Source organism: Oryx dammah, unplaced genomic scaffold (genome assembly GCF_014754425.2).
Source record: "Oryx dammah isolate SB20612 unplaced genomic scaffold, SCBI_Odam_1.1 HiC_scaffold_11227, whole genome shotgun sequence".
NCBI classification, from domain to species: Eukaryota; Metazoa; Chordata; class Mammalia; order Artiodactyla; family Bovidae; genus Oryx; species Oryx dammah.
The window spans coordinates 658,364-677,319 of record NW_024080620.1 but is presented as its reverse complement, the minus strand read 5'-3'; the positions used below and the strand labels follow the sequence as shown (position 1 = coordinate 677,319).

The window sequence follows — 18,956 nt, the reverse complement described above, 5'->3', positions numbered from 1 at the left end:
TGTGTCTTCATTCCCTAATAATATCAGAATATGCTTTTATTACCATCCAACTGCTTTTTTTCTCACCCAACTTCTGTCCAGCTCAAAGAGTGACTGTTAATATTGTTCTGTAAAACTTTTGGTCCAGACTTACTTTAGAATTGTTTGAGTTTGTTTTTAGGTTGTTATAAAATATGATAATTCCTGCCCCTATTTAGTTATAATTTATGGATGCTAACAAAAGAATAACATTTTGGGAAATGTGGACATGGGCGGGTGGGAGTTTGAGAGATCCATACACAAGACCGAGGGAGCTAGAGAAACCCTCTCGGTGATGTATCCAAGCCACAGGATGCTAGTTGTTTGCTCAGTGTTTATTTTTTGAGACACCCAAGAAGAATGGAAATTATCCTCTCTTTAGTCAACTTTTTTTTTTTTTTTTTTTTTTGCTTTAGGAAAAGAGCTACCATTTTGAGAATGTTCATAGTGCCGGAGATTGAGGTGAGTGGATCTACAAGCATTATCTTATTTTTCACAAGGAATTACATATTATTAAATAAACTAAGGATTAAAGAGAGGTTAAGAAACTTGATCAAGGTCTTCCAGCAAAGAAGGGCTCAATGGGGTTGCTCGCTGGAGTCCACTGTGTTGTCGCCCAGAACGGCAAACTTTCTGGATGGAAAAAGAGAGCTCTATCTGCTCTTACCCTTCCCACCTGCTACCCTGTCAGACTCAGTCCCTCTTTCCTTATAGCTTTGCTTCCACTTTGGATAAGAACCTTGTTGTGTTAGTCACTCAGCCATGTCCAGCTCTTTGTGACCCTTGGACTGTAGCCACCGGGCTCTTCTGTCTATAGGATTCTCCAGGCAAGAATACTAGAGTGAGTTGCCATTCCCTTCTCCAGGGGATCTTCCCGCCCCAGGGATTGAACCTGGGTCTCCTGCATTGCAGGCAGATTCTTTACCGTCTGAGCCATTAGGGAACCCTGGTTAAGGACCTTATCACACTGTATTATCATATATGTCTTATCTTTCCCACTTGACAGAACCTGAGATAATGTTAGAGACCACAGAAATCATTCTCTCATCTCTGATAGGTCCTGTAGTACTTCAATAAAAGTTTTCTCCTCCAGTTAACGTTAGCTCAAAAAAATTTTAATCTTCTAGTAGCAGCTCAATAAAAGTTTGTTGAATTCATAAACAGATGAAATACTGAGTATTCTTGACTCACTGAAGACCATGAGAGAAAGTGATGGTTTAAAACATGCAGTCAGGATCAAGGAGTTCTTCCTTGAAAATACAGCAGATCTCTGAAACAGACGGAGGGGTTAGAGGAGAGAGTGGGAGAGCAGAGTCTCCTTCAGGGAGACTAAAAAGAGGAGTTTCCCTTGGGAGCAGGCCAGTTCCTTCATAGTCTCAGCCTCTGCAACCCCTTTCTGAGGTTCTTCCGGCTCTCCCGGGATTTTGCATGTTCTCATCAAGAAAACATCAAATGCCTTCCTTGACAGCGGGGGTTTCTGCTCTATGGTTTGTGAGCCAATCTCAGACGTCACAGTCACCCTAGACTGTGCCAGTCACTATAGACTGGCAGCCTATAGTGTTTTTCCTGACACCGTGTAGGCAAACTAAACTGGGCTTCCAGCAAATGAAACTTCTTTTGGGTAAGTATTTTGGGCCTAGTTTTAATATTCCTCTGACAGACCGAGTGGTGGAGATCTGTATACACACAGGTCAGTCTCTCCCTTTTTCTGCTATGTGTGTGATGTTACTTTCCACGCAGAAATAACTGTTTCTCTTAGTCAGTTCTGGATGGGGAATTGGGCTTTCCTTGTTGCTTCTGTGTCAACAAGGAAAGGGTGCTTGCCGAAGAGAGGTGGAGAGGGCCCAGGACATGTCTTCTCCCAGATCACCTGCTTCTCAGGTGGAGCTGCTATACCTCACTGTGTTTTAGCATCAGAGTATTCAGGTTGGATCGGAGAAGGCAGTGGCACCCCACTCCAGTACTCTTGCCTGGAAAATCCCATGGATGGAAGAGCCTGGTAGGCTGCAGTCCATGGGGTCGCTATGAGTTGGACACAACTGAGCAACTTCACTTTTCACTTTCATGCATTGGAGAAGGAAATGGCAATCCACTCCAGTGTTCTTGCCTGGAGAATCCCAGGGATGAGGAAGCCTGGTGGGCAGCCGTCTACGGGGTCGCACAGAGTCGGACATGACTGAAGTGACTTAGCAGCAGCATTCAGGTTGGATGGTGAAAAATGGCCTCTCTGAATTTCCAAGGTTAGACCTAACCTTGTTACTGAAACTGCAACAAAATTGTCAAATTATAAACTTGTTGCAGGAAAGGGCAAAGTCCTGTGCATGTGTGTGCAGGCGCGCACACACAAATTTTTATATATATCAGTTAATGTATGTATATGAGAATATACTATATTTTCATATATACATATATTCTATTTACAGCTTGTTTACGTATACACACGTTTTTCATGGGCTTCCCAGGTGGAGCTAGTGGTAAAGAACCTGCCGGCCATTGCAGGAGATGTAAGAGACACGGGTTTAATCCCTGGGTTGGGAAGATTCCCTGAAGAACCGCAGGCAATCCATTCCAGTATTCTTCCCAAAAAACGTAAGCTTAAAGCAGGAAAGAGCGATGCATTATCTGTTCAGTTCAATCGCTCAGTCGTGTCCGACTCCTTGCGACCCGGTGAACTGCAGCCTGCCAGGCTCCTCTGTCCATGAGATTCTCCAGGCAATGAAAGATCATCGAACCCAGGTCTCCCGCGTTGCAGGCGGATTCTTTACCTCCTGAGCCACGAAAGGAGACACTGTGTACTTAGAAAAGAAATATATCCTACATAGGCTCCAGTTGGTTGCATCTTTCTCTGATTGACATTTGTGTTCCCTTTTAATGGCAAATTTAGATAAGGCCATCACAGGGTTTTAAAGTAGAATGAAGGCTCTTTCCTTGACCAGCTTAGGGAGAATTTTGCTACTTTTGAAGAATCCTTTGATGTACCCAAAGCCTGGAGAGAGATGATTCCAAACCCACTAAACTTCTTTAAAAGTGTAGGGTCTGCTATGAGTTCTCTGATCTGTTAGCGAAGACCGAATCGAGGAGAAGAAAAGGCCACTTTCTCTCCCCAGCGGGACCCATCTGAGCTCCCAGCCTGCTGCTGAGCGACATTATATACGATGAACAGACAGAAGTTTACAGAAAAAAAACAGAAAAGAAAAAGTAGCAAGTACCAAGAGGCAGCCGCAGGCGCCAGGGACGGCACGTGATCTGGGGGCGGGGCCTCGCAGGCTGCTAGCCAGTGGACGGGACCGGGGGCGGGCTCACGACCCAAGGGGCGGGGCCTGTGCCCGCGCAGCTCTCACCGCGGTCCCCTTATTTGGATCTGCGGGAATGTGGGCTGGAGCGGTCCTGCAGCGGTACCAGCCTCCAGCCTGTCGCCGGGACTGCCCCTGACCCAGGCGCGCCCGCTGCTCGGTGGCAGGAGGGCCGGCGGAGCGCCATGGCCTGCATCCTGAAGGTAACGAATCGCATCTATGGCTCGGACGCGTGGTTGGCCAGCCTCTTGCTGCTCAAAGGCGCGGAGTCAACCGCGGTCCCACCGCATCCTCATCTCAGTTGTCTTTTCCTGGCTTTGATTTTCTTTTTGTTCCTTTGGCAAATGCATATGGAGGGAGATTCAGAAACATGTAGCTGGCACGGCTTCTCTTCCCACCATTCCTGCCTGCTCGCGCCTGCATTGAAGGAACTGCAGACTGTTGGCTCCAGGGGAGAGAAGGGCTGTGTGCCGAATAATAGGGATGGCAGGGAGGGGAGGGGTGCTCCAGCGAATCCCGCGGCCCCGATGCCTGAGGCCTTTCTGAAGCCACGCACAGTAGAGCAAAGGCTGGCCACGGATTATTGGTGCTGAGGAGTAGAGCGCTTTTGAATGGGATGAGAGTGAGCAGAGGGAGTTCTACCTCACATTTGATCATATGAAGACAGAAACTTCTGAGTTTACAGGTAGTCCCTTAGGAATGAGTTTTCTGTGAGATCAGCTAACTCTGTGCCCAAAGTTCCACTTCGGAAAAGTTCACAAGAGGATGTATTTATTAGTAGAGAATTTCAAGCCTAACTTTGGCTAAAAAATTTAAACAGTTGAACCTTTCTTTTGCTCACAAACAGACAAAATGCTTTCACTCCCTCTCAGAGTCTACTCAGGCGCCCCTTCTTTGCTGAGTTTTCTTTCTCCACGTGTGTTCTTAGCCTGGAGTGAACCTCTTTCTAGGTTCACAGCCTTGTAGCATCAGGTGGGAGGGCTTGGTTTGAGTGCCTCACTTGAGAACTTTTTATGCCACAGGGAATTTTGTTTATTTTTTCATTCAATTTGTTTGTTTTTCATTTTTCTGCACTATTGTTTCTACTGGTGCCTAACCTGACTCCCGACTGTATATGAGTCAAAAACATTCACAGCATGAAAGTTTCCTGGGCCTTGACTGGAGAGTGTAAAGGCCTACGCGTTCCAAGTTTGGGGAAGCTGTGTGTGACAGAGGAAAAACACCAGAAATCGTGTGTGTGTGTGTACACGTGTGTGTGTGTGTGTGTGTAGGAGCATTTGTTTTTCTGTGGGGTGATTTGAAGCCATCTACTGCTATATTAGTTACCTGAATCCTCTTCCAACATGCCTTGGTGTTAATAATGCAAATAAGAGACTAACCTAGTAGAGTTTGTTTCCATTTCTTATTGTAAAGGAGATGAGATATTTCCTGTGATTTCTCTGAACTTCCTTTGTTTGATTTCGGAACATTATCTGGGACGTAATGGTAGCAAGATCAAATAATACATTTTTATTATTTACATTTGTACTACATTGTGGGATTTTTACCTTGGAGACTTCTAGCACAAGGACTGAAATATGAATATGAGTCATCTCTACTATTTATTGGGTTATTAGCCTAAAGGGAAGCTGAGTGTGACATTTATTGTTGGCTGTCTTCTTACCTTTTGATTTCTCCCCTATCTCATCTTGCATATGTTCCAAACATTTTTAAAACATCTCAAGCTACAGATGAATCTGATCCAACTTTGCCTTTCCAGCCCCTCACACTGACCTCAGACATTTGGGACATAGCTATTGCTCCTTATTTTTTCTCCACTGAACCAAGCTGGGGTGCAGACAGGTAAACTGCAAAGAGCAAAGGCTTTGGACTCAGAAAGACCTTGGTCTGAACTCAGGCTCTGCCAGATGCTACCTGTGTGACCTTGGACAAGTCACTTAAAACATCTCTGAGTCTCGATTTCCACAATATAAGATTAAAGTAACAGCACCACAAGGTTGCAGTATTCCACAGGGTTGCTGTGGGGATGAAATAATATAAGATATGAAAAATACTTTGTGGAACGGGCATGCAGTATGTGCTAGTTTCCCTCATAAATAATAATAACTACAATTTAATTAACCTTTACTATATCCTCAGCTCATTTCATATAACTGTTATTTTTAGGTCAAGCCCGGCAAGGTGAGTATCATTGTTTAAAACCCCATTTTACAGAAGAGGAAGCTGAGGCTCCTGAGTTTAAGAGATTTTTCCAAGGGAACAGGGTTAAGGGCAGGGTGAGCCTGGACTTAGATTCAGATCTGCCAGCCTTCTTTATATTTTAACTGTGTTCCCTATACCTTCCCATGTAATGACTTTCTAAGTTGCCCTAAAACCATTCAGAATCCTTACCACCTTTGAGAAACAAAGTACCATTGTGCAACGATGGTCTTGATGGCCTGTGGTGGACCTTTTCTCCTTGTCTTTGAAGGGCCATGTGTGGTGCAGTGGACAGTCCGTACACCTAGATTCCATGCAAGCTTGATCTCCTGCATATATTAAACAGTCACTGCAACTTGGAACATCAATTTGCCCAAGTTGTAGAATGCCTGACAGGGTTTTGTGAGGGTAAGATGATATACTGTTTTTGTTGCTTTTGATGAAATATTTTCTGCCATATACCGGCCCTAGGCTTGCTGTTGGTATCACAAAATGTATAAGCCATTGACTCCATTCTCAACTGGCTTCCAGTATAGTAAGGGGGATAGAGAAGTAAATGAATGTTTATGTTACAATGTGAAGAGTAATAGGTCTGTGGAAGGCATAACAGAAGCATGGAGAGAGAAAGCAATGAACCCTCTAATTGGACAGTCAAGATGGACTTCTCACTCATATATGATTTGAACTGTAATTTGAAGATTGAATATGATGTAGTGTGATGAAGCTTGTGTTTTAGAAGGATAACTTTTGAGGCAGGGTCAACTTTATTCCATGGGCAAAATATAGTCTTCTCAACAGAGTTTAGAGGTAGATCTTATTTTCCATTTTTACATATGAGAAAACTGAGATACAAAGAGGTTGATTAACCTATCATTATTGCCTAAGTAGGACTTCCCTGGTGGCTCAGAGGTTAAAGCTTCTGCCTGCAATGTGGGAGACCTGGGTTCGATCCCTGGATCAGGAAGATCCCCTGGAGAAGGAAATGGCAACCCACTGCAGTATTCTTGCCTGGAGAGTCCCATGGATGGAGGAGTTTGGTGGGCTACAGTCCACGGGTCGCAAAGAGTCGGACACGACTGAGTGACCTCACTATTGCCTAAATAGTGACCCTAAATAGGAATCCTTGACTAGCTAAGAGGAGGAGCCTATACTGTGGCAGCAAATGGTGGTCTTTGGGTGCCATACAGATTATCCCATACAGATTAGGTTTTATGCATAGTAGGGGCCCATTCTGCCCATGTGTAAAGCTGGTTCTCATAATGGAATAATGATTACCTACCTCAGTAATCATTTAATTGTGGAATATATACTTACTCCACACTGCATGGACTTTAAAGAAATATGTGGGTTTTGTTTATGGCTCCACCACTTATTATTTGTGCAACCACTAATAAGTTTCTTGATTTCATTGCCTCAGTTTCTGAAATGGAGATGATCATGCATTCCTCAGTGGGTTATTCTACAGGTTAAATGGGAACATCTTCACATTAGTTAGAATAGGCTAGTTTACTGCAGTAAAAATAGCCTCAAGTCTTAGTAGGTTCATTTCTTGCCGTGCTCCTGGTTAGGCAGCTCTTCTGGGGAGCTAGGCCATTGTGAAGCAGCAAATAAAGGGCCACTCTCTTTCCATAGGGTGTTTTAAAAGTCTTTAAAAGATAAGAAAGATATTTACTTAGTATTTATTTGGTTATTAGTAAAGTAAAACTTTTAAATTTATAAAAGTCACTTGATTTTCTTCTCTTATAAATTAGACTTCCCTGGTGGCTCAGACGGTAAAGCGTCTGTCTACAATGCGGGAGACCCGGGTTCGATCCCTGCTTCGGGAAGATCCCCTGGAGAAGGAAATGGCAATCCACTCCAGGACTATTGCCTGGAAAATCTCATGGACAGAGGAGCCTGGTAGATTTGGAATTCATCTAGATAAGTATCTAGATCATGGGTAAGGGAGTCGTAGGCAGTGAGGCCAGATATGCGGGCAGGGGCCATGGGGTCGCAAAGAGTCAGACACGACTGAGTGACTTATAAATTATAAGATTAGTATAAGTATTAGTATCTTATAAATTACAGATTAGTATTTGCTATAATGAAAACCTATTCATATTTTCTTTAATGATTTCTATCTTTGGCCAGCAGTTACTTTTTGAAAACAGTATCATGTATACCTTTGATGTTTAACATATATTTAATGAGTTGTATTAAGCTGCTTCTTTTGGATTCTGTGCTGAAATGCACACTGAGTGGACATGTGGACACAGGACACTTCTTTCTGCCTTGGGAAAGATTATGGTTTTGCCAGGTTGCTGAGACTTAAGAACTTGAAGCAGTTAGACGATAGCACAGTAGGTGCATGACTAAGCTACTGTTACCTTCTTTACCTGTCACCTATCCTTGATGATCTGTTTTGGGAGGGCCCTGCTGTGAGGTGTGCAGGATCTTAATTCCCTGACCAGGGGTTGAACACATACCTCCCGCAGTGGAATGGAAGCTCACAGTCTTAACCACTGTACCACCAGGGAAGTCTCTACCTTGATCTTGATTGATGGGAAATTTGATGAGTGTTGATATCCAGTTATGTATGGGCTTGATGTCTTCTCATTTACTCTTCCCCCGCTGCTCCAGACCTAATCCTTCACCATGCTGCATCAATTCTATCTCAGGAAGATCTCTCAACTCTGCACATTATTCTCCATCCCTGTCACCTCTGTCTTGTCCAGAACCTCATATTTGGTCTGTGTTTTGAAATAGCCTCCTTTCCTTTGGGCTCCTCATAAACTCGCCCATCTTCCACATTACTCTCAGAGTACTGTGCTGAAGCACAGTGCTCATCAAGCCATTTGCAGGCTTAAATGCTTGTCTTGGCTCCCCAGCCCGTGCAGGATAAGCCCAACTATTTAGCTTGGCATTCGGGTTCCTTCTGAATCTGGCCCCTGCCCGCATATCTGGCCTCACTGCCTACTGCTCCCTTACCCATGATCTAGATCCTTATCTAGATGAATTCCAAATCTTCAGATATACCTCCTTTCATGGTTCTGTGCCTTTGTAGTATAGTATAGGGATTGAAGGGGCTTCCTTGGTGGCTCAGATGGTAAAGCATCTTCCCGCAATGCGGGAGACCTGGGGTTTAATCCCTGGGTTGGGAAAATCCCCTGGAGAAGGAAATGGCAAAAGCCTGGTCTCTGATGTCAGACCAGCAGTGAAATCTCTAAGCCTCAGTTTCCTCATCTGAGGAATGGGAGCAGAAATAGTACCTACTTCTTAAGGTTATGAGGAATAAATGAGTTAACTTCTATAGAATAGAACCTGATACATAATGAGTCCTTGGTAAGTATTTGCTATTAGTTGTTATCGTACAGGCTGTTTTCTCTGCAGGAAATTCTCTCTGCTGTCACTTTTCCTCCTCTGACAGAGTTCAACTTATCTTTCAACTCCTATTTCAGTGTCACATCTGCAGTCAAGCCCTCCTCTGGCTCAGCAGACTTCCTTTGTGGCCGCAGGGCTTGGTTTTTGTCTCCGAAGTGGACAAGTATTACCCTGTAGTGTAAATTAGCTGTTTATATGCTCAACTCTTTTGTTTTACTATGAATCCCTAAAGCCCAGGGACTTTAGTAGGTTGATCAGCTAGTGTTTCCTAAGCATACTGAGGGCTTCCCTGATAGCTCAGTTGGTAAAGAATCTGTCTGCAATGCAGGAGACCCTGGTTCGGTTCCTGGTCAGGAAGCGCCGCTGGAGAAGGGATAGGCTACCCACCCAAGTAGTCTTAGGCTACATTTGTGGCTCAACTGGTAAAGAATCCACCTGCAATGTGGGAGATCCCTGGGTTGGGAAGATCCCCTGGAGAAGGGAAAGGCTACCCACTCCAGTATTCTGGCCTGAAGAATTCCATGGACTGTATAGTAAATGAATACTGTTCTTGCTGTAAGTAAGACTATAGACTCAGTGAAAAGAAAGGAATACCTAGGGTATAGGAATATATGAGTGGTGGTGTTAGTAGTTATGTAATTGAATCTTGGGGGCAAGAAAGGTCTTGTCTTATTCAACTTGATATCCATAACAACTAGTCTGACTCTTAGTAAAGAGATTCCTAAATGTTGAATGGGCTTCCCAGGTGCTCAGTGGTAAATAATCCACCTGCCAATGCAGGAGACACAGATTCTGTCCCTGGGTTGGGAAGATCTCCTGCAGAAGGAAATGACAAATCCCTCTGGTATTTTTGCCTGGGAAATTCAATGGACAGAAGAGCCTGGTGGGCTACAGTCCATAGGGTCGTAAAAGAGTTGGACACAACTTAGTGACAAAACAACAGCGATAACAAGATAGTGACTGTGTAAATGATATAATTTTTTTGACATGTTAACTATAGACAACAGTCTAACTTGGCCTCTTCTAGGAATAGCTGAATTCTTTTTAGATATAGCATGGATTTTTCACTCTAATATAAGCAAGTAGATTGTAGTTTATCAATTAGTTTTCTTCTTAAGTTGCTTCTCAGTTCTGTTTCTTTTAGATCTGTGACTGCTTCTCATATAAAAGTCTGGAGCCAGTTTGAAATTTGGAGGGAGGGAGAACAGAGAACTGGACTTGGAAGGAGAAAGAGGAAAGTACAGGAGTGACTTATGTAGTGTTATGATCATTTTGGTTCTCTGGGTTAAAAGAAACGATAAAAGCAAAAGCTAAAAACAAAAAACAAACTCCAACATTCACAACCGTAATTTGTGTTTCTCAAACTATGAGATATCAAAATAAAATAATACGGCTTCACTGAGACTGGACAGCCACAGAAATGTCACAGGTACACAGGTTGTAACCGTAAAACTCTAGGATAACCCCAGCACATAGAATAGACAAGGCACTTTGTTTAATAAATCTGCTTTATGATATTTGTTTCTGCTGCCCAAGGGATGCTGAAGTCTCCGTGGTTGCCCAGCCTCATTTTTAGGCTTATGGTGTCTGAGCAGGTGCTTTTGCACCTTCCATCAGCTTACTTTAGAGAATGAGTTGCTTATGTAAAAGTTTGCTCTTTGGATGAATTGAGAACAACAGCAGCAATAACAGTTGTTCTTTACTGAACACCTAGAGTGTGTTCAGGCTGGGTCCTGGGCTGCCTGCTTTTCATATATCATCTCACGTAAACTTTTACTGGGCTTTCCAGGTGGCTCAGGAGTAGAGAATCCGCCTGCCAATGCAAGAGACACAGGAGATGCGGTTTAATACCTGGGATACTGAAGTTCAGAGAAGCTAATTAACTTGCCCCAGGTCCTGTGGTTAGTAAGTAGTGAAGGTGGGGTTGAACCTGGCTCTGGTTGGTGATGTAATGTGTATTTTACCTTCAGGGCCAATTTGGTGAATGTTTACAGGGGCTTTGAGTTTATTTCACCATCCTCTGAATCTACACAGCTTCCTAACATACTCCTGATGGAGCTCATTTTTAGCTGTGTTATTTTTAGTTATCCCTTCCTCAGAGTTTCCTTTTTGACAGAGGAACTAGAGGATATAGAGGGGCCACAGAGAGTGTGGAAATAAGGTTCTAACTCTGCCTCTAAAAAATTAATAGCCTTTTGACCCTGAGCAAGTTGCATGATCACACACCCCCACTTTCCTGAGAAACTCCTATGTCCCTTTGAAGGTGGGAGTGAGCAGAGGAGTAATAGAGTTGGATTTACAGTTAGGCCAAGCTTCAGGATCTGCACCCCACCCCACCCCCCCGACCCCACCCCAAGGCTCTGAGGAAGTTCTGGCATTTTTGTATTTATAATATTATATTCATTTTCTTAAAGAGAACCACAGATTATATAAGCTTCAGGCTTCCCAACCAAGATCGCCCCTGGGGTGGTGGTAGAATCCAAAAGAGATAAAGCTCGTGAATGTACTTTGAAAAGTAGAATGTGCTGTACACATAGGCAAATGATTATTAGTATTATTAATAATTAGATAACAGTTTGAATCAAGGAAACCTATCTTGGGGACTAGTAGGGGAAAGAAGAGTTTAGATTTGAGGAAAGCAGAGGGAACGCATTAAGCTTTCCGTCAGAGGTCTGGGAAAAGCTATGGTATCTCCTCCCCAGGAGAAAAATTTTTATCTGTTTGTGAGAATTTAACACATACTTATCCCCAAGGGTTGGAGATGGGATGAGTCCTCTGTTTTCTGGATTCAGCAAAAAGTGGAGGAAGGCATTTTTCTAATTGAACAGAGTAGATTTAAACAAGTGTTATCAAGATCCCATTACAGAAAGCTGCAGTTTAGCTCCTGGTTATTAAAAGGCTCATTATTCAGTTTATGGATTAGCCAGATCCTGTTGGTCCCTGGCCACTCTGATCTACACCTTTTATGCGTTTCAGTGCCAATTAGCACTCCCACCAGAGCCTGGAAAAGTCAGAGGAGCTAAGCCCCAAATTGGTTCATTCCTTTCCCTGTTTGCAGCTTTGTCAATGTTTGTCAGCAGGAGGGTAAAGAAAAGGACTCAAATGCGGTGAAGAGATTATCTGTGATTTCACTATTGTTTTCTTTCTTCCTCAGCTGGAGAATTAAAAGTTCTCTCTGGTTCTGATTTTAACTTAAAGTCACTAAATCAGAGATCTTGGCCTAGGGCATCCAGAGACTTCAATAAACCCCAGCCTCAGGGTAGGTAATATTTTCAGAGAGCCCTTTGTCCACATCCCACATCTCCAGGCCTCTGTCTCATTTCCTGTGAGATGTGGAGGGGTGGGGGCTCACAACTTCTGGTATTTGGGAGACTGGAAACAGTTAACTCCTAAAGAGATTGCTCAGGGGCCAGGAAAAGAGAGTCCTTGTCCTAAGTCTTTCTAGTGTTTGTGTAAAAAATATGTGTCTCTACATACACATAGTAAATATAAAGAAAAATAGGCACTCACATTTATTCAGTCATATCTTAATATGTATTGAGGTTTGAAAACCCTTGTATGTAAGATCCTTTTCTGGAAGGGACTTCTGTCTAACGTTCAAATCTGTTTCCTAGGGAATTTATTACCAGACACAAAATAAAAGGTTCGGTCAGTTTTGAAAACTCTGTTTGCATCTTGCTCTGAAAGATCACGATCACAAGGAAACTGGAAGTAAAATGTGTATGTCCTGCATTGGGAGTGGGTTGTCATGTGGGCTTAAACTGCACATGTGGAGCTCGTCTTAGATTTTAAGGATTGGAAAGAGCAAATGACCGTCCTTAGACAATTCCCCTCCTGACAAGAGGAGTGCACATCTGCGGAGAGCAGGGCTGAGATTCCTGATGTAGTTGTTTGGTGCCCTTGGCCCCAGCAGTGTGCCTGACTTTGAAGAAAGAGATGAGAAAGTCTCTCTCTGTGAAGGGTTTGCCTTATCAATCAGGGCAAAAGGGTAACCAAGAAAGAAGAGCTCTTCTCTAGGGTGTGGACAGGAAAAAGACCATGCTAGCACAGACTCCAAGTCTGATTCCAGTTTTGTGATGAGTTTGAGTAATGACAATAATACCTTTATTTAATATTCTGCAGCAGTACTGTCCAAAAATATAATGCAGCCCACTTAGGTAATTTTTTATTTGTAAGAGTCACATTAAAAAGAAAGCAAAAAGAAGTAGGCAGAATTTATTTAATAATATATTTTATTTAACCCCAAATATTCAAAACATGTTAATGTTAATTTGGAGTCAATACCAATTTATAAATAAGCTATTTAACTTGTTTTATAAGTCTTCATGTCTGTGTATATTTTGCCATTGCAGCATATTTCAATTTGGATGATAAAGTTTCACGCGTTCCGGGAAACAAACTCACTCAGAAGGACAATGCAGATAGTGGAGTGCAGTTAATTGCACCGGCGGGCCCAAGGCAGAGTCTCCTCTTAGCCAAGGACCCCCACCAGCATTTGTGAGAATCTTTTATACCCCATGTGTACGTGTCTGAACCCACCACTCCAAATTCCTTGAGACTTACATAAACCAAGGAAAATACAGTCCCGATAACCCCATCATTCACGTGCTATGTGCTCATGTGCTCAAACAGTCAAACAATTAGCCAATAGTCAATAAACCCGAGGTTACACTCTGATTGATACAGAAAAATTTATGGCCTGTCTGGAGGAAGGGGTGATTAGTATATGTTTTCTCTTAAGCGATGAGTAACCTAGATATGATCTTCAAGGTTCCCCTGTCTGGAGGGGGTCTTATCCTTCTGTTGTTTTCATAGGCACTAAACACAGAGTTCAGAGTCCATTGGAAAGATGGCCGAGCATGATCAGCATGAACAGGCCTAAGATGGAGTCCAGGCCCTATGAATTCCTTCTTCAATACTTGATCTTTATTTAGATTTTATAAAATGTTCAGTTGAAAAAGTAGATTCACATGTCTAAGTTGCTCCAAAGATGCATTTAAGCCTTTGATGAGCCCTTAAAATTTCATCTGAAATGGTGTCCTAAGCTTTTTCATATCCTGAGCCTGATTGGCCCCCCAGATGTTGAGCAGCTGTGAATTCTCCCAGGAGAGTGCTGCTTTGGTCTCAGTGAGGTAGGGTGAACTCCTGGAGGCTTTGAGGTCAGGGACAGACTTTATGCACTTTTATTTGAATAGTTCCTTTGCTCCAGGAGGGCGGTACACATATGGCAGCAATTTAGACATACAGAATAAACCGCAAGTCTTCTTTTAAGTCAAGAGAGTAAGGTGATTGGAGTTCCTTTGTACAATTTGCTTATTTTTTGACTGTTTATTTGTGTCTATAAATTCAGCAATATGCTAATAGGTGTACGTCTGGTGGTACTTAGAGTAAATCACTTTGTAAACCTGCAGCGCAGTTTTGCTTGCCTGCACTGAGTTGTATTCCTGCCCGGCTCTGCCTAGATTTCCTGAATCATAGAGTGTTAGCATTTTTTCATGCGGAGAATGTTTCATTGTCATAATGACAGCAGGTGCCACTTGTTGAGTACCTTCTCTCTGGCAGACAGCCCGCCAGATATTTTACAGATATTTATTATCCCTCAGCAAGATTACAGGATGGGTATTATTACTTTCACCCAACAGATGAGGAAACTCTAGTTCATATCGCGTAACAACTTTGTTAATACAGAACACTAAACCAACGTCCGCAAACTAATAGCCCTTGGGTCAGATCCAGCCTGGTGCCTGTTTATATGTAGTGTGCAAGTTCAGAAAGGGTTTTGTTTTCTAAAATGGTTGAAAACAATTAAAAGAAGAAGATTTAATGATGTGAAAATGTTAAGAAATTCCAATATCGATGTCCCTGAATAAAGTTTTACTGGAATATAGCCATGTTTATTCATGTCTTAGTGTCTTAGTGTGCTTTTGTACTGTAATGGCAGACTTGAGAAAGCTGACATGTAGACTCTGTGGCTTGCAAAGCCTTAAATATTCACTATCTTTCTCTTTACAGATAATGTGTGCCTACGCCGAACTGTTGAGTTCTTACTGTAAGAGCCAGGGTTAGGGGCAGTCAGGGTACTCACACCTGGGCCTCACATCATGAATATCAGGGTTATTTAGGGAATATGAAGCCAAGAACTCCACGTGAAAGAGGACACTGAAACCCAGAGAGGATAAGTAACTCCCCAAAGTCACACAGTGGGACTTTGATTCAGACTCCAAAGCTTGATCCCTAAGTCCATTGCTTCTCACAGATAAGCTGACCACACTGCGGCTCAGCTTGAACTACGGGACCTCCTGAAGGGCTTTTTACACCAGAGGTTTCTAAGCCCCACCTCCAGAGTCTATGATTCCGTAGTTCTGGACTGGCATCTAAGAATCTGCATTTCTAACAAGCCTCCAGGTGCTGCTGCTTGATGCCAATCATACTTCAGTTAGCCCTATCATACTACATCCTGCTCAATAAATTGCTGCTGAGTTATGAATGGCTTCAAAGCTGTGTGTGTGTTAGTCACTTAGTCGTGTCTGACTCTGTGACCCTATGGACTATAGCTCACCAGGATCTTCTATCCATGGAATTCTCCAGGCAAGAAAACTGGAGTGGGTTGCCATTCCCTTTTTTAGAGGATCTTCCTGTCCCACGGTTTGAACCTGGGTCTCCTGTGTTGGCAGGCAGATTCTTTACCACCCGAGCCACCAGTGAAGCCCTCAACTACAAATTTAAGTCAAGTGCATTCTAATGGCCTTTTCAGGCATTGTGATTGTTTGATTTCTGCCTACATTGTTCTCATTAAACTCCAAGATTTCTGATGCTATGGGACTCAGGCCACCATGAATGTTGAAATGTTTGTGCCTCTGTGTCTGGTAGCAAGGGACTGGGTCTGAAATGAATCTGTCACTGGTGCCATTCCTCTTGCATTTCTAGAAACTCTGTTTCTTTCAAATCAGTTTCAAAATCAGTTTATGATGATTTATAAACCAGGAATTTGGTTCCTGCTGATTGTATGTCAAGCCCCTTCTCACATTGTGACCCTCGTTTCTCTGCGGCTAACAAGAAGACCTGGGGGTGTAGGAAACAGCTTCTGTAGTTAGATTGTCCTGGCTTTGGTAGTGGAAGTTAATGGGTTAGTGCTAGAGTTCACTTTCTTAATTATTGACTTAGTCTCATATTTTAAAAGTCATTATTTTAGAATTAGGAATGGGAAAAATGAAGCCTGGTGAAAGACGATAGCTTTTGTTTTTTCCATGTTCATGATTCATAGCCTTGTTTGGGACTTTAATAAGTAACAAAAAGCATTGGAAACTGCTGATTTAATCTCTCATAGGCTTATATTGGCATAAAAAAGAAAATATATCTCTAAATATTTGCTTTCTCCTGGATCTCCATTTATATGCCTTTATTTATTGTGGAGCCCATTTTTCAGATTTTTCTACTTTCATCTTTGGCCTCCTAGCCTGTCCCCAGTACAGGTGTTAAAGAGATAATTATCAAGTACAGCTGGTATCCAGGAATCCATCTGTCTCCTGGGGATTGGTTCCAACACCCATGGTGATACCAAAATCTAAGGATGCTCCAGTCCTTTATATAAAATAGCATCATATTTGTATATGACCTAGGCATGTCCATCCACATGCTTTAAGTCATCTTTCATTGTGTGTTAGTCGCTCAGTCTTGTCTGACTCTTTGGGACTATAGCCTGCCAGGCTCCTCTGTCAGTGGAATTCTCCAGGCAAGCATACTGGAGTGGGTAGCAGTTCCCTTCTCCAGGGGATCTTCCCGACCCAGGGATTGAACCCAGGTCTCCTGCATTGTTGGCAGATTCTTTACCTTCTGAGGCACCAGGGAAGGCCAATCTTTGAATACTTACACTAATACAATGTACATTTTATGTAAAAAGTTGTAAATACAATGGAAATAGTTGCCAGCACAAGGCAGATCCAAGTTTTTGCTTTTGGAAACTTTCTGTAATTTGGTGGAGAGGAGAACTGGGATGAGCAGAACCACAGATGGCAGAGACTGGAAATGGCCAAACTTGAGGATGCAGGAACTTGTGGGGGGCAGAACCTGAGTTCAGCTGGCTATACCTAAAGAACCGTCATCTCAGCCTTGTAAATCTTCGCTGTACAAGGGAAGCCTTATGGAACCCTGTTGCCAAGCAAATGAAATATCTTGCAGAGTGAGTTCCCAAGGTAAAACCCATTCCAATAGGAATTCTTCTCCGGGAAACCTAAGTCTTTTCTGTGTGTGCTCAATCGCTGTCGTGTCCAACTCTTTGTGATCTCATGGACCATAGTCCACCAGGCTCGTCTGTCCATGGCATTTTCCAGGCAAGAATATGGAAGTGGGTTGCCATTTCCTCCTCCAGGGGATCTTCCCCTCCAAGGGATCAAACCCTCACCTCTTGCATCTCCTGTATTGCTGTCAGATCCTTTACCACTGAGACACCGGGGCTCCTGGTGTAGAATCAGTGGTGTGGCATTGATGACAGCCGATGGATGTCATCCCACACACCTTTGCCATGGCCTAGAGGCTGACTTTACTACTGCTTTGCTCTTTTATTGCTGACTTTCTCCACCTTGTCCTCCTTTCTTTCTCCCTAGTTCTTGAAGAAAATTCACTCTCCAGCAGTAACAGGTACCTGAACCAACGACACCTTATGATGTTTTCTTATTTATTCTTTACATTCTTTCAGTTGGGAGTTAGAAAATCTGTTTCTCTCATACCCCGATTTATGTCACTTAATTATTTGCTCCTTGGCAGGTTTAATATTTATTTATTTAATTCTGCTTGCTGTTTAACCATAGCGACCTGGTTGATGACTTGAGCTGAGCCAAGATTTCTACACGTGACTTCTAACTTATTGGTAAATTGGGGTTTGTTTTCTTCTCATCCATTTTGTACCTTGATATTCAAATTTTACTTAAAGAAATGACATCTGAACCAAATCCCACTCTAGAGTTCTGTATTGGAACAATTGTAATTCACTATATATTTTTCCAGATTTGTATAGGTTAAAGGGGTCTGTGTTTGATCTTTCCCCACCCCTCTTTTCTTCCATGAAGAGGAAGTTGATTACCAAGCAGTTAGAGAGAAGTCAAGTACTATGGATAAGAGGAGGAGCAAAGGGAATGAAGATAAAACAGAAGCTGAAGATTTTAATTTCTTTCGAAATTATGGCCTGTATGAATAATAGTAACTGTAACAATAATCTACCTTTGTTGTTGTTCAGTTGCTAAGTCGTGTCTGACTCTTTGTGACCCCATGGACTGCAGCATGCCAGGCTTCCCTGTCCTTCACCATCTCCTGGAGTTCACTCAAACTCCATTGAGTTGGTGATGCCATCCAACCATCTTATCTTCTGTCATCCCCTTTTCCTTCTGCCTTGTCTTTCCCTGCATCAGGGTCTTTTCCAATGAATCAGCTTTACTGAGTGCTTACAGTTACTGTGTTGGGGCTTTATAGCTTTGTATCATCTCGTTTAATCCTTTCAAGCTCATAAGATAGGTACTATTGTACATTTCCCATAAGGATGAGGAAACTGAAAGTTGGAGAGGTTTACTTAAGCTAAGTGACCTCCCCAAGATTGTACCCTTATTAAAGGAGAAGGTAGAATTTGTATTCAGGAGTTCGGTCAAAGATAATATTCCTATAGTCATACATGGGCAAACCTATTTGAAACTTGCCCACAATAATTTAGTAACCTAATGAATAATGAATGATGTTATCAGTATGCATTTTCTGGGCACTTTATGGTAGACACTGTGTTTAAGGTGTATATATGGTTTCCTTTAATATTCAAAAGTCCTATTAGAAAAATACTATTATTATCATATCTGTTTTACCTGGGAGGAAACACTGATGCTTGCAGAAAACTTTAGTTCTTTGCCCCAGGTTCTTTGGCTAGTGAGTGTAAATTTGTGTGAGCATATTATTTTATAATCATTTGTATTAATTAGCATTTGCTATATGCAGTAAGGGCCAGGCTCTGTCCTCAGCCCTTTACACTTATTGAGTCATTTAATTCCTATTTTTAAGAAAAGGAAACCAAGGCACAGAGTGGTTAGGTAAGGTCACCAAACTACT

The 18,956-nt window shown here is 42.6% G+C and overlaps 1 protein-coding gene across 1 annotated transcript in view; it reads left to right on the top strand.

The window, feature by feature from the left end:
* Window positions 1-3,418: 3,418 nt before the first annotated feature.
* Window positions 3,419-18,956, top strand: part of LOC120861085 (alpha-N-acetylgalactosaminide alpha-2,6-sialyltransferase 3) — a 636,442-nt gene continuing 620,904 nt past the window's right edge. The window contains exon 1 of the mRNA XM_040236747.1: window positions 3,419-3,514. Within this exon, the coding sequence (XP_040092681.1) occupies window positions 3,497-3,514 (18 nt within the window). The 5' untranslated portion in view covers window positions 3,419-3,496. The remainder of the gene's footprint in view (window positions 3,515-18,956) is intronic.